General features: G+C 54.4%; 2 protein-coding genes and 2 non-coding genes across 7 annotated transcripts in view; all 4 read left to right on the top strand.

Annotated features, from left to right (window-relative positions):
• The first annotated feature begins 4,399 nt into the window (after nucleotides 1–4,399).
• Arl5c (ADP ribosylation factor like GTPase 5C) lies at nucleotides 4,400–10,429 on the top strand. 4 transcript variants are annotated; one of them, XM_048365957.1, is made up of 6 exons: nucleotides 4,400–4,485; nucleotides 4,997–5,057; nucleotides 6,398–6,545; nucleotides 7,333–7,416; nucleotides 7,853–8,004; nucleotides 9,954–10,429. In XM_048365957.1, the coding sequence occupies exons 1-6, from the start codon at nucleotides 4,440–4,442 to the stop codon at nucleotides 10,000–10,002; spliced, it is 540 nt and encodes a 179-aa protein (XP_048221914.1). In that variant the 5' UTR covers nucleotides 4,400–4,439; the 3' UTR covers nucleotides 10,003–10,429. The 4 variants fall into 4 exon arrangements, with proteins under 4 accessions (XP_048221914.1, XP_048221912.1, XP_048221913.1 ...); XM_048365955.1 differs by lacking the exon at nucleotides 9,954–10,429 and having other exon boundaries at nucleotides 7,853–8,368; XM_048365956.1 differs by lacking the exons at nucleotides 4,400–4,485; nucleotides 4,997–5,057; nucleotides 6,398–6,545 and having other exon boundaries at nucleotides 6,903–7,416.
• Nucleotides 10,430–10,774: 345 nt separating this feature from the next.
• Nucleotides 10,775–10,846, top strand: Trnac-gca. The gene has a single exon. It is a non-coding gene; the product is annotated as a tRNA-Cys (tRNA).
• A 602-nt stretch (nucleotides 10,847–11,448) lies between these two features.
• On the top strand, nucleotides 11,449–11,520 carry Trnac-gca. Its single transcript has one exon. It is a non-coding gene; the product is annotated as a tRNA-Cys (tRNA).
• Nucleotides 11,521–13,043: 1,523 nt separating this feature from the next.
• The window catches only part of Plxdc1 (plexin domain containing 1), a 50,312-nt gene continuing 48,378 nt past the window's right edge, over nucleotides 13,044–14,977 (top strand). Inside the window, exon 1 of the mRNA XM_048366442.1 lies at nucleotides 13,044–13,194. Within this exon, the coding sequence (XP_048222399.1) occupies nucleotides 13,110–13,194 (85 nt within the window). The 5' untranslated portion in view covers nucleotides 13,044–13,109. The remainder of the gene's footprint in view (nucleotides 13,195–14,977) is intronic.

Below are 14,977 nucleotides of genomic sequence, written 5' to 3'. Positions count from 1 at the left end.
GTTTCTTGGTAACCACAGCCCTCAACCCACTCTCGTTGCTCAGTCAGCAAGCTGGTGGCTGTCAACACGTGAGAATCTCAATAGCTGTGACATCAGCTGGCCTGGTTCCCACAGTCACCGCTGGGACTCAGGAACAGAGGCATGGAGGACTCTTCCTAGCTGGTATTTCCCTTTGACCTGTCTCCTGAACTGGTTCTGTGTTTATGGTGGACTCTACCCCAGAGTGAGCAGAAGTAGGGCAGGCCACAGACCTGAGGTCACTGTCCTAAAATGGAGTGAGACTGAGCTAAGGCCTCCATGGCCCAAGGTCCAAAGGGCGCCCCTTCCCAATACCCACAAAGAAGTCGCCTGCCAGCTGCAGCGATTGCTTCCCTTGAGAAATGACTCACCTCCCTTCCAAACCTGTCCTTTCCACCTGCTGTCTCTCGTGTGTGTGTGTGTGTGTGTGTGTGTGTGTGTGTGTGTGTGTGTGTGTGTGTGTGTTTGTTTCTAGACCTTAAATTCTGGTCCAGGTGCTTTGTCTATGTGGTCTGTTTCCTGACTCATATTTGCTGAATGAATGAGTACATAAATTGTCAAATTAATAAATAAGTAAATGAGCGTCCCACCACCACCAAGAGCTATGTTCTAGGCCTCCCAGCAGAGTTGGGCTTTTTTCCCCCCTTGAGATAAGGTCTCACTATAGCTTAGGCTGACTTCAAACTTTTGTCATCATGAGACTTGAACTCAGGGCCTGAGCACTGTCCCTGAGTTTTTTGTGCTCAAAGCTAGCTCTCTACCACTTGAGCCACAGCTCCATTTCTGGCTTTTTGGTGGTTAATTGGAGATAAGAGTCTCACAAACTTTCCTGCCTGGGCTAGCTTTGTACTGAGATCCTCAGATCTCAGCTTCCTGAGTAGCTAGGATTACAGGTATGGTTTAATTATTCTGCCTCTGTCTCTCAGTGGTTGGGGTTTCAGTTATATATCACTGCACCTACCTGGAGATAGCTATTTCTGTCTGTCTATTGAATGTGCTCCTTGCTTTCAGTGCATCACTTTTTTTCTCCCTCTTTATGCATGCTTGTACGCAAGCTGGCCAGGCAGGCCAGAGTGTCACTTTCAAATCTGCATTTGGTGGAAGATACTCAGTGCATGTCTTTCTTAACATTCTCCCACCTCCAAAAAAAAAAACGATTGCAGAAATGCTTAAAACACCGCTGTTGCCACCAGCACCTTTCTCTGCCCCATCCTAACTCTTTGCCCCAGCCCGGCTTGTTCTAGTCCAGGGTTGAAATGGAATCCACCTACATGGGCTCTGGAAGTCAAGCTGAGGACATTCATTACTGGGTGAGCAGTTCCCTCTGCTTTCCTTCCACACGCTTCCCCTTCTTCCTCCATCCTCTTAAATTTGTGTTCACATTTTTTTCTTAACACTCCAAGTGCATATTTTCAGACTGCAGCTTCATCATTCTAAATCAACCCAATAGCAACACATTTCTAACTCTATGCCAGGCAGGGAGGGAACAGGCACTGATGAATAAGATACAAACCCCACCCGGGCATTGGTGGCTCACGCCTGTAATCCTAACTCTGCGGGAGGCTGAGATCTGAAGATCCCAGTTCAAAGGCAGCTTGGGCAGACAAGTGCAAGAGTTTCTTTTATCTCCATTTAACCAGCAAAAAGCCAGAAGTGGAGCCTGTGGCTCAAGTGGTAGAGCCCTAAGCAAAAAGCTAAGCCAGAGAACTAGGCCTTGAATTCAAGTCCTGGTACCCGCACACAACATACACAGAATGCCAAAGCATTCAAAAATTCAAACATATAAATATTTCAAAGACACAATCCTTAGTAATAGTCACTAGGTTGAAGGAAGCAGGCTGGGAAGGCCATAGGCCCTGTTGTATAAAGTGGCTCCATGAGGCTGGAGAGCCAAGCTTGTATGAATTAGGTGGCTTTTACACAGGGTAGCTGGAATCCCTTTCAGAGCACCTGGAGGAAATGCAGAAGCAAAGGCACATTTGGAAGAGCTGGGCCCGCGTGGGAGAGCACCAGTGAATGCAGAGCCTGGGAGATAAACGTGCAAATGCAGGTGGAGGCTGTTCACGGAGGCTCTCGACTGTGAGACAAGGAGGCTGCTCTGAATCGAGGGGGCAATGGGCAGTCATTGGAAGCTTATGAGCTGGGGAGTCCCAGTCCTTGGGCCTTTGCTTTGGGAATACTAATAGGGCATGAAGAAGAAGCTCTGGACAACGCAGGAGGACCCATTAAAAAATTGCTTTTTGGTGGAAGAAAACCATCCTGGGCTGTAGGAGGACAGCGACAGCCAGGTGGAGTGTGGTGAGCACAGTCTCTCTCTGCCTTGAAGCAGAGGAGCAGCACACCCAGAGAACTCCAGAGTTTTCTTAAGGTGACAGAGTCAGCACAGAGTCGGAGACTCCACTTTTCTCAGTCTGGGATTGCTGTGTTTTTCCCACTTCTCTTTTGTTTTCTGGGGTTTTTCCAGTTTGTGCAAAAAGGGAAATGAACAAACAACAACCTTCATTTTCTTTCTCTCCCTCTTATCACCAGGCTTTTAGTTTCTCTTTTGGCCTATGTTCCTCTTATGAGCCCTTCTACTTCTGGTACCTGTGGTCCAGATAATCAAGCAACTGAGGCAGGATCCCTGGAGTCCAGGAGTTCGAGATGAGTCTAGGCAACATAACCAACCCCTCTCCAAACTACAACCAAAAGACCAACAGAAAAATGTTTCTCTCCAGACATTGGGGTTCACACCTAGAATCCCAGCACTCTAGAGGCTGAAGCAGAGGGATCATGAGTTCAATGTCAGTTCAAAGTTCAAAGTCAGGCTACAAACAAGCTGTAGGCCAGCCTGAGATATATAGTGAGCTGGGCACCAGTGGCTCATGCCTGTAATCCCAGCTACTCTGGAGGCTGAGATCTGAGGCTCACAGTTCAAAGCCAGCCCAGGCAGGAAAGTCTGGAAGACTCATCTCCAATTAACCACCAGAAAAATGGAAGTGGTGCTGTGGCTTAAAGTGGTTGAGCACGAGCACCATCCTTGAGCGGAAAAATCTCAGGGACAGTGCCAGTCCTGATTTCAAGCCTCTGACCAACAACAAAAAAAAAGAAATTATGTAGTGAGACTCTCTCAAAGGAAAAAATAAAAAGGAAGAAAGAAAACAAAAACAATCCCCATCCCAAATGTTGGATTTTCTTATTTATTTCCTTATGATTGCCTATTTAGTGGTTTCCCCCCCTCTCCTTATAACAAACCATTATGTCAAGGGCTGACTTTCAATTGATATATATATATATATATATATATTTTTTTTTTTTTTGCCAGTCCTGGGCCTTGAACTCAGGGCCTGAGCACTGTCTCTCTGGCTTCTTTTTGCTGAGGGTAGCACTCTACCACTTGAGCCACAGCACCACTTCTGGCCATTTTCTATATATGTGGTGCTGAGGAATCGAACCTAGGGCTTCATGTATACAAGGCAAGCACTCTTGCCACTAGGCCATATTCTCAGCCCAAGGGCTGACTTTCAATACATCGCAGCAAGGGGGCTTCTCTGCCACAAAGGAAACCCAACCCAGCAGGTCATCCACAAATGGTATAGTGTTAGGCTCCACATAAACATGCCCGTATGTTGCATGAGTTTCATTTTTTTAAGGGTCTTGCTATGTAGCCTGGGAAGATTTGGAAGTCCAGAGCCTCCTGTCTCAGCCTTCTGAGTGTGAGCTTATGGGTGTGAGCTCCTCCATTGGGTTTTAGTACCTGGGTCTTCTCTGCAGAGATCTTTATTCTAGCCCTGTCTGAATTCAGACATCACTCTTGACATTTACGCCTGACTAGACAGTTGGTCAGTGATATGTAGAAGAGACCTTGGTTTCTCCATGCCCGGGACCTGAAGGTAGGGAAGGGACCTTGCCCTTTCCCCGGGGAGGCCATAAGGCCCCACAAATGAAACAACTAGAGTCCTGCTTAAGGCTAGAATGGTCTCCCACATCAGAGAGGATCAGAGACCCCTGTGTCTCTCACAGCTGGTAGGTGCCTGGGGTTGCCTGGGTCTTTGCTCTCATCCCGGGTTTTGCTCTAACAGTGGCTCTCCGGGGAGGGAGAGCTGGCGTCAGCTTTGGTGTCCGGTGCTATGTTCCTTGATTTGCAGTGAAGCAGCAGAACGACCAGAGAACTCGTCGGTTTTCTTAGGGCGAGGGAAGGCTCTAAACTGTGTGACCCCATTTTCCTTGCACCTCCAGGGTTCAGGTCAAACAGCATGCGGTCGCCATGATGTCCCCCCACGCCAGCCCCCCCTCTCCCAGGGGATTCCCAGGTTGAGCCCGGGACGGGACAGGAAGGTTTCCCCAATTTCAAAGGCAAAGGGGCGGGGCTCCCCAAACTTCAGCGAGACTCTGGGTAGAGCGACGATTGACTCGCGCTGCTGCTTGGTTTGGGAGGTGCCATGGGACAGCTGATCGCCAGGTTGATGGGCATCTTTGGGAGCCAGGGTAAGGGGTGCACGGGGCACCCCAATGGTCTCTGATCTCACTGTCTCCCGAGGCCCCCGACTTAGGGTCGGGGAGGCCGGCGTGCTGGGGGACCTTGAACTTCTGGTGTCCTGTGTGGGAGTCCCCGTCTTGCTTGGGGTGGGGGGGGGTCTCCTTTACCCTGGCCCCAGCCCTCCCCTCGCGTCCCCGCGCTTCGGCGCCCCAGGGTGCCAGGCTGGAAAAGCCTCCTTCTTCCCCAGCCGAACGGCCCCGCTGGGCTGGTGGATGGCTGTCGGCTGTCCGCGCCGGTGACTTCTCGTCCGTCAGTTTCGGGCGGCCCCAGGCCCCCCAGTCACTTTGCTGGAAGCGCGGGTGGCTCCGCCGTCCCAGGGCCGCACCGGCGGGAAGGAGGACGTGGGGGGGAGGTGGGCCGAGGTCCCCCAGCCCTCCCGGAGCACCTCACCTCCCGCTGGGGTTTGAATCTGACCCTGCCTTCCCCTCGGATGCACCCCTCCCCCCCCCCCCCCCCCAGAACACAAAGTCATCATCCTCGGACTGGACAACGCGGGGAAGACCACCATTCTCTACCGCTTGTAAGGGTCCGCCGGGGCGAAGGGGGCGGGGCGAAGGGCGGGGCCTCCCGGGAGACGGACGGGCGCGTGGGCCAATTACCAGAGCCCTCCCGGGTCGCCCACCCCGGGGTGGGGTGAGATGGGGCGGGGGAGGAGGAGGATTCGCCTTGCAGCTCCGGGTCTTGCAGAGCTGCAGCTCAGTGCTCGCAGCCTCCCCTCCCGCCCCCCCCGCCCCCTCCCCGCCCCCTCTCCCGCTTGCATCTCTCCCCTTAAAGAGCTTGTACTTTGTTGACCTAGAACAAAAATTTATCCCGAAAAAGCAATATGTGTAAATATTTTTGAGGAAAAAAAAAATCGAAAAGCTGCTGAGGGGAGTGTCTCAAGGGTTAGAGCCCCTGCCAAGCGAGAGTGAGTTCAAAACCTAGTTAGGGCCTCAAAATAAGATTAGGGCAGAGAAATTCAAGCAGTACAGAGCAACTGTGCCCTGTCACTCCCAGTTTTTCTCCTCCTCACAACCAGCATTGTACACCTTCAGAAGCATTCTTTTTGTAGGTATTGTGCACTGGAGCTTGGACTCAGGGTTTGGGCACTGTCCCTCAGCTTTTCCACTCAAGCCTGGTGCTCTTCCACTTGAGCTACAGCTCCACTTTTGTCTTTTTGCTGGTTCATTTGAAATAAGAGTCTCACCGGCTTTTCTGGCTACTTGGCTCAGGCAGTCTGGGTAGCTGAGGCATTGGCTTTTAGATCTCAATCTCCCGAGTAGCCAAGATTACAGACATGAGGCACCTGCGCCTGCTGGAAGCAATCTTCACATAGGACCGCTTGTATTCCTCGACCCCGAGAATGGGGTATCTCCTCGTCCCCGGGAATGGGGCATCTCTCTGATGGCACTGATGTAGATCTGTTTCCCAAGCCCATACAACTCTAAGAGCTTAGGAGGTGCCAAGAGTGAGGCCACACATCTGCCATCCTAGCCCTCGGGAAGTGCAAGTGAGAGGATCTACAGTTTTAAGCCAGCATGGGCTGCACATGAGAACTTGTCTCACCAAGCCAGCTCAGACATGTTGGATTAAAACCTGCATTTTTACAAGGCTTCTCTGTGATCCACCTACATATGAAAAATTGAGATTGCTCTAAAGACTTTCCTCTGTCTGGGGTCCAAGCCTGCATAGTACTTGATCTCTCTTCTGCCTTCATTTTCCCCAGGTCAACCACAGGCCCTTGCACCACCTTCCCCAGCAGGTGCTTGGTGGAGCTTGGTTGAGATGTTATGACTTGAACTAGGCTACCCACTTTGAAAGTTGAGAGCTGGGGGTCAGAGCTGGAAGCAAGCTGGGCTGATTCTTCCCGTGTCTCTCTAGCCTGACTAATGAGGTGGTTCACACGTGTCCCACCGTCGGTAGCAACATGGAAGAGATTGTTCTTCAAAAGACCCACTTCCTCGTGTGGGACATTGGGGGGCAGGAGGCTCTGCGCTCCAGCTGGAATGCCTACTATGCCAACACAGAGGTAAGGAGGGCACCGGGGCTGGGGGTGATCTCCAAGGCAGCTGTGTGATGTGATGTTAGCCGGCCACTCACCCTCTCTGAACGCCCATTCTGCTGCCTATGAAGTAATGGCCTAAGAACATCTCCAAGTTGTGATGGAAATTAAATAGCAACAGGACAATTGCTAATGTGTATGTGCCAGTACTCAACATAGTGCAGCATCTGCTAACATTTTTTGAATCCTAGGTGGGGGCATGATGGTGCATATCTGTATCCCAGCTAGTTGGGAGGCTGAAGCTGAATGATTGTGAGTTCTAGGCCAGCCTGGTAGCTTTGTCTGGTTCTGGCAGTTTTCTATTTGATGTTCTGCATGGCAGAGGCCCTTTGCTTCTGTGGCAGATGTCTGTGATTTAACTCCTGGAGTAGGACAGAGCAATTTGAATTCCAGCACTATCACTCACAAGCTATGTGGCTCAGGGCAAGATACTTCATCTCACTGGGCCTTGTTCTTGTCTATAAAATGGGAGTAATAATAATATCGATTCCCCATGGAGATGAAGTCTAAATGGATCCAGGAATCTCCAGGGCTTAGCATAGCCCAAGGTGCGCAGTCAGGTGTGTGTATTCTGTCTGGACAAAAAGGCAGATACAAGAGGATCAGGCTGATGAGACAGACCCTGAGGCTGTCTGGCTCCTTTCCTGTAGGGCTGGCATGCAGGCAGGGAAGAGGTCAGTGGGCAACAATGTGGGTAGAAATCTGTTCTCCAAAAAGAAAGCCCCACCACTCATGGCTTCCCTTCACTGGTCAGTTTATCATCCTCGTGATTGACAGCTCGGACCGGGATCGGCTGCTGACTACTCGAGAGGAGTTGTACAAGATGCTGGCCCATGAGGTAAGGAGTCAGGAGAAGACTCAGTGGGTCTAGCTGTGTGTCCTTAGTCCAATCACATAGCCTCTCCCAGCTTTGTTCCTAATGCCCTAGTCTGAAAGCATCTATCTCATCTTCACAGAGAAAAGATTGCCGTGCCCTCAGCACAAGTGATCACAGAAACCAGAGTTGCTTCAGTTGAGCTGACCCCCACTTCTTTTGGGGCTTGAACCCAGGGCCTTGGCACTGTCCCTGAGCCCTTTTGCCCAAGGTTCTACCACTTTGAGCCACAGTTCCCGTTCCCATTTTCTCAAGGTTAATTGGAGATAAGAATCTTACAGACTTTCCTGCCCAGGCTGGCTTTGAAAAGTGATCCTGAAATCTCCGCCTCCTGCATAGCTTGGATTACAGGCGTGAGCCACTTGGTGCCTGGCCTTGACTAGGGCTTTTCTGTCTACAGGCACTTCGTGATGCTTCAGTCCTGATCTTTGCCAACAAGCAAGATGTGAAGGACTCCATGACCACGGCTGAGATCTCCCAGTTCCTCTCTCTCAGTGCCATCAAAGATCATCCGTGGCACATCCAAGGCTGTTGTGCTCTGACGGGGGAAGGGTCAGTGGCAACCCCCTCCCTCAGAACCTGGCCCAAGCCAGGGATGACAGACCACAGGATCTTGTCCTCTGTCATGTCCTCTGTCATAGGGAACCGAAGCCGGTTCCCTATTGGCTCTCGCCTGAGTCAGATGTACACTTGTGCTCAGCCTAGATGCTGTGGCTGCTCCCAGGGCAGGAAAGTCTCTGCTGTCTGGGGTCTGGAAATGGTGAGAGATAGCATTCTCCAGAAAAACTACCATTTGAGAGCTGGGAAGTGTAGAGAAGGAAGTGGGTAAGAATGATGGAGGAGCGAGGGACTGGTCTGATTGGATCCTGGTGGGCAGCAATAACCTCTCCCAGGAAGGTTGTCCTTGAGCCAAGACCTCAACGAAGCGAGGGCGATGACCATGGAAAGACCTGAGGGACAAACCTTCCAGTCAGAAGTCATTGACTTTTCTGACATGGAATTTTCTGATCCTCCATCTCTACAGCTTCTGCAGAGAGTAAATGGTGCTGCTGCTTTATCAAATCTTGCTGGGTATTGGAGAAGCAGCAGTGAACAAAGCAGACAAATAGCCCCGCCCCTCGTGACATGCCACTCCAGCCCACCTGTAATCCCAGCACTGGGGAGATGGAGGCCACAGGATCCCAGGCTTTACCACTGAGCTAGGGATTTTGCATTTTTGAGAAGATGGCAGAGGGAAGCTGCTGAGAGAGCAGCTATTTCTTCAGTGTTTTTCCAATTCCCGGAAAAATACCTGGCACACAGTAGTTGTTCAAGAAATGGGGTCACTTATGCTGGGCAGAAAGTCAGAGGAGCAGAGTAGTATAATAGCCACAACAAATACCTTCAGGGTGTAGACCAGTTGGGCCACCCCAAAAGTCCATTCCTTTGGGCCTGGGCAGTTTCCTTTTCTTGGCCCTCTTGAAGAGAATGGTAGCAAGCTAGGAACCCAGTGTTTTCTTTCTTTTTGGTGACAGGTCTTCCTGTAGTTTACGCTGGCTCCAAATTGGAAAGCCTCCTGCCTCGGCCTCCTGATCACCCCCAGAGTCCTTTTTGAAGAAGAGACTTTAGTCAATCCAAGGAACCACAGCTTTTTATTTTTATTTATTTTTTTGGCTCCTGTCCTGGGGCTTGAACACAGGGCCTGGGTGCTGTCCTTGAGCTCTTTTGCTCAAGGTTAATGCTTTAGCACTTTGAGCCACAGTGCCACTTTTGGTTTTCTGGTGGTTAGCTGCAGATAAGAGTCTCATGGATTTTCCTGTCCTGGCCATCTTGTACCATGATCCTCAGATCTCAGCCCCTGAGTAGCTAGGATTACAAGTGTGAGCCACTAGTGCCTGGCGGAGGCACAGATTTCTGAAGTATATTTCCCCCTCTCTGTTAAGAATGTCCATAGTCAGTCGAACTGACACATAGTCAATTCAATCCAACCAGTATTTCCTAAGTTCCCCCCCCCCTCCACACACACACATGCCAGGCCCTGGGAATGATGCATCCAATTTTGCCCTGGGCTTGCTTACTCTTCACTTGCTCGTGACGCTTCTTCCCCGGCATTTGAAGTCACCCTGCACTGTCATCAGTAACAGCAGTTGAGACAGAGACCCAGGAGGCTTGCCCAGAAATATTGCTAAGGAACTCAACAAGGTGGGCCTCCAGGTTGCTTCCTCAAAGGAGCCCTCCCTGACTCCCCGGGGCCCAGGTGCATTTCTTTCTTCACCATTATTGAAGTATGGTTTGTGGACTCACTGCTTGGAGCACTAGCTTGACACCTAATGTCCAAAATCTCTGCCCCTGGCACAGTGGGGACTTGATGTATTACAAGAACTCAGGTCAGTTGTTCTTGGGTTTTAAATGACTGGATGTCCCCTTGTCTGCTCCCTTAGTCTGCTCCAGGCCAAGGCCTTAGCCTTCAAGGCCATCATCTTACAGAAATGCTAATCCTTGCCCCTTGTTCTTTTCCACAGACTGCCTGCTGGGCTCCAGTGGATGCAGTCTCAGGCCACTGCTAAATGATGGCCCAGCCTGCCCGAGCGCCCTGGAAACCATGGGCGATCTGCACAGTCAGTGTGGATGGGAAACCAAGTGCCTATTGTGCTTTTCTCTGATTCACTGGTGGGAGCTGAGCAGCTGTAGACAGTTGTCATCGCCAACTGTCACAGAGGCGCTGGCCCTTAGACCCTAAGTTGCTGCAGCAAAGTTGTCATCCACTCTGACCCCAGGGGAGCTGCTGGGTGTGTTGGGGGATCGGAAAGTGCATCCCGGTGCCCAGACAGGGACCTTCCACACCCTTTTACCCTCCCCTCTGAAATGCTTACTCTGACTACAGTACAGGGCTTGAGCTTTGCGCCACCTGGTGCTATCCCTTCACTCCTAGCGTCCTTCCCTGAGAACCCCAGTCATCCCAAAGGTCCCAGGTTCTATGGGGACTATTTACTTTGTCTTTGTGTCATGGTTTTTTTTTTTTCCTTTTACATTGCATTAAGATCTTTTAAAGATGTGGATATAGTAATAAATACCACTGAACGTTGCTCATCTTTTCTACCTGTCCGTTCCTCAGACTGACTGTAGGTCTTTGTACAGAGCTCTCAGAATACGGGTGGGAGGCTGCTGCAAAGGATCGTGTAGCCAGGGAGCTGGCTGAGGTGGTTCAAGCGGAAGGGCATTGGTGCCTGATAACAAGAAACTGTTCTTGAAGGAATCTTCAGATAAAAAACATAAAGGGAAAACTTAGCACCACTCCCTCATCCTACCAAAGTGCATTCAAACGGAGCCGAGCTAGCACCGCGGGGGTATAGCTCAGTGGTAGAGCATTTGACTGCAGATCAAGAGGTCCCCGGTTCAAATCCGGGTGCCCCCTCTGGGACTACACGTTTTAGTGTTTTGTGGGAGCACCCCAGGCCACGCTTAGATGTCGTCAGGCAAGGTGGAGGGGAGCGATCCTGGCCCACCCTCTCTTTTGAGGGTGGGTGGGTGGATGGGACCGGTACCCCGTGCTTGCAATCGCCCGGCCCGTGCACATCCAGCCGGGCCACGCCGTCCGGGTGAGCCGCGGCTCGGGAGGACGCGCCCCACAGGGTGCCGGCATGCGCACCCCAAGTGCGGGTGACCCCACGGCTCCCCCTCAGAGAGAAGCCGAAGTCTCTGGGGGCCGGGAATGCCCCGAGGAAGGGGAAGGGAAGCGGCGAGGCCGCCTGAGCTGGAGGAAGGGAGGAAGGGACGCCGAGGAGCCGGAGAGCCCGGCCCGGCGGGAAACCTCCACGCTCTCCGATGGCGTCTTCCTCGCTTCGTCAGCTCCGAGCGTCGAGAAGAAGCGGGTCTGGTTTCCAAGCGCGCCATCTCGACTATCTAGCTCGTTTCTTGAAAATCTCCGAGACTCTGTCCTATCGACTTTGGGCAAGAGCGCATCGCGCCTGCGCAGGCATAGCACTAAGGAGCTACCGGCGGCCGGCCGCCGGCAGAGGGGGTATAGCTCAGTGGTAGAGCATTTGACTGCAGATCAAGAGGTCCCCGGTTCAAATCCGGGTGCCCCCTCCCTTTTTTTCCCTTTCAGACTTGGACTGGGAATTTCTAGAGTGGTGCCTGTGACTTGGGAAACATGGGTATGAAACGTCTCCTAGAAACCTGGAAATGTGTTTTATTCAGCCAGCGCACTCTGAAGAAGCTCGCGCCCTAGGGGCCGCATTTAAAACACGTGCAGGTCATTTGCCCCGAACGATTTCCCAGATGCAAACACAGTCTGAGCCCCACGAAGAGATCTGGGAAGATGGACCTCGGGCACCCCAGACTCGGAGGCTCTGTGCGGGTCTGGAAGCCCATCCTGGGACCTCTCGCCTCCCGCCAGGCAGGCAGGTGCCAGGCCGGGGCGAGATGTGGGCCCCCACCCCTGCCCTCTCCCGGGGCGCTCGCTGGAGGTGCGCACCGCGCCTGCGCAGGCCGGGGAGCCCGGTGAGCGGGTCGGGCGGGAAGGTACACGGAGAGACCCGGGGCGCGCACTCGCGCGCGCGCGCGGGAAAAAAAAGCGACCCTGCTGCACGACGCCGGGCGCTGCGGCCCACCGCGCGTCCACCGGGGGGCAGTAGGAAGCCACCGCTGGAAACCGAGCCTGTTTGAGCTCGGCAGGCGGTCACGTGGGGCGTTAAGTTAGACATCTCGCCCTACCTGAGCTGGTCCCGGAGTTCGGGGCGTCGGAGGTTCGGGGCTGGGGAGGGGGACGGCCTCCCGAGGCCCTGGGTCCTGAGGAGGGGGCCGGGGGAGGGGGCACGACTGGGACTCTGAGAGACGAGGGAGACTCTGTTTCCGTCCCCAGGCCTTCTTTGGACCTCGGTGCAGGCCGTTTGCTTCGTGCAGCTCGCGCTGTCCCCCTCCTCTCCGCACCCGGGACCCCTCCTTCCGAGGACGTCCGCTCCCCCAGCAAGGCCGGAGCCCGGGGCCCCTCACCAGCTCCCGCCCCGGCGCCCCCACGAAGTAGGTCGGAGGCGCCTCCGCGCCCTGACCTGATTGCCTGCCGTCTATTACAGCTCCTAAATGGCTGGTATTTTTATTCCGTCCCCAGGGCCTGGTGGTGAGGGGGTGCGCTGGGAGGGGCCCCCGAAATTGAAGAGTAGGTGGCGATCCGGATCAGGTCCCCCCCCCACCCCACCCCGGGTCTGGGAAGGGTTTGGGAGGGGAGCGGACCCGGGCCGCCGTGGGGGGCCCAGCGGGGGCTCCGGGCCGTGGGGTCGTTCCGGGGCGTGTCAGAACTCCGAGGGCCCGCTCCGAAAGTCGCGCTGCCCGGAGGAGGGGGCGCCGGGATGGGGGGGGGCTCCCTCTGGGCCCTCCTCCTGCTTTCCCTGGGGAGCGGGGGAGGGGTGCAGCGCCGGCCGCTGCAGCTCGCGCCGAGGGGGACACGGGCTGAGGGTCCCCAGCTCAGTCCCGCGTCCCGGCCCCGCCTCGGAGCCCCGGGGAGGCGGGGAAGTCGGGTCCTCCTCCCGGCCCCGCCTCCCTCCTCTCCCCCGGCGCGGCTCGCACTCCGGCTCCCCAGGCCGCAGCGCCGCCGCTCCGCTCGCCTCCGTGCGCCCCGCGCTCGGTGCGCCCCTGCCCGGCCCGGTCCCCTCGCCAGCAGCCGGCTGGGGGCGAGCCCGATGCCCACCATGCGGGGTGATCTCTGGTTCCTGGTGCTGGTGCTCAGGGGGGCGGCCATAGCGCTGAGCCCCCAGCCCCGAGCAGGTAGGAGCCGCTTGGACGGCGGGGTGGGCGCAGGCAGATGCGGGTCCTCACGGGGAGGTCCGTGATCGGGGTGGCCGAGACTCGGGGCGGGCGGGGGGCGGGGCGGCAAGGGACTCCACTTTCCCAAACACACAAGGGGTGCAAGGCATTGCATTGGACAGCGACGCCTCCTTGCTCCTGGAAAGACGTTAGAGGGAACCCTAGCAGCGGGGGTTCTGTAAGGCAGTGGGCTCTAGCCCCAAGGGGACAGTGGGAATGTGGGGGACCCCTTGGCTGCTCTAGAGGGTCAAGCTGAATTATGATGGAAAGGGTACTTGGGGTCCCCAGTCCAGCTGACCAGGGCTGGGTCTGAGTCCTGCAGGGGGGTGGGGACCCTCATCCACCTCTCTCCCCTGGCATGGGCACAGCTGCCTAACTTAAACACCACAGCCTTCGTGGGACAGCAGAGAAGCAGGAGGCTGGGGAGATGCAACTTGTGCCCCATCCCCTGCATCAGGGGTCCCCCGGGGTCTCTTGCTCTGTTCTGCCCTCCTGGCTTTTGGCTTTCCACTGCTCTGCCTCTAGATTGGGTATGGGCAGGATTCCCATCCTGTACTTTCTCTGGGGAAGCCAGAGATCTCTGTCTCGTTGGCCTAGGTGTCCCCCAGGTGAGGGAAGGGGGGGTCTCCATGGGACAATGAGGAGGGGATTTGCCATCAGTGTCAGTGACTGATGGGTCCAGTGGGTAGCAGAGCCTGGGTCCCAGTTGAGAAGGTATGTGGGGAGGGAGGTGTGGACAGAGGGTGGTGGAAGGAATGTGTCCAGAGGCTGCAGGTGCAGAACTACTAGTTTCCAATGCACCAGAGACTCTGCTTCTAGGCCTGTTCCATTTGCTGTGTGACCTTGTGTAAAACGGCTTACCTCTCTGGGCTTTCCTCCCTTTACAAAGCCAGGCTGTAGGCAAAATCATTGACTGGTAGTTGTGGGATTTTGAAGGATCTTTCCCTCACCCCACCCACTTTTATAATGGTCGCTCCTTCCCAGACATGAATGAGAGGCAAATAATTGGGGGGGGGGGAAACCTATTGTAACTGGGAAGGGATTAGACAGGTTAATTGCTGAGATCTTTGGCTGCCCCAGTCAGGTTGATCTTCTGCATTGAACTGCGATGGGTTGATGAGGGGTGGAACTTCTGGAGAAGGAAAGGAAGGGAAGGGATGAGAAATCAAGCTGCAAGAAGGGGCCAGATCCAGGCCTGACTGAGCTCTGTTGTCTCAGAGTCAGAGTAGGGTAGGGTGGTAGACTGAGGAAGGCCAGGAGGAGGCAGGCAGAGATAACCCGGCTAAGCAGAGAACACCTTGTTTTCTCAGCATTGACAGGTTCCAAGGAGAAGCATGCACTTTCTCAGCAGCAGGCAAGATTCAGGTTAGACATGAAGAAGCTATGGAGAAGCCAGGGACAGCTGTGGCTCCCCATCCAGTGTTTTGGTTTTTTTTTCTCAGGCAGGCTGGATTTGGGGAGGGACTCAGGAGGCAGGTTGGGAGATGGTCTCTAGCTGGGCTGGCTTTCTCCAGGATGGAGCCTGTGTGGTCAGGAAAGAGCAGCTGAGCAGCTCCTAGCAGCCCCCAGGCCACAGCTCTGGCTCTCTGAGCCAGTGCTAGGGGGCTGTGTCTCCAGGTTAGCTCCCATGTTTAGGGCCAATGGCACCAATGGCAGGGACCCTCCACAGCCCAGTGCCAGCCCTGTCCCTGTATCTTTTTATTTTGTTTTATTTTGTATTTTTGTTGGTTATGGGGCTTGAACT

Source organism: Perognathus longimembris, chromosome 17 (genome assembly GCF_023159225.1).
Source record: "Perognathus longimembris pacificus isolate PPM17 chromosome 17, ASM2315922v1, whole genome shotgun sequence".
Lineage (NCBI taxonomy): Eukaryota > Metazoa > Chordata > Mammalia > Rodentia > Heteromyidae > Perognathus > Perognathus longimembris.
The sequence above is the reverse complement of the archived record's forward strand: the minus strand, read 5'-3'. Positions and strand labels throughout refer to the sequence as shown.

Coding starts and splice junctions, on each gene's coding strand:
- Arl5c (XM_048365954.1), top strand. CDS start 7,072: ATGGAGATGAAGTCTAAATGGATCCAGGAATCTCCAGGGCTTAGCATA. Junction 7,417..7,852: donor ACAAGATGCTGGCCCATGAG/GTAAGGAGTCAG, acceptor TTCTGTCTACAG/GCACTTCGTGATGCTTCAGT.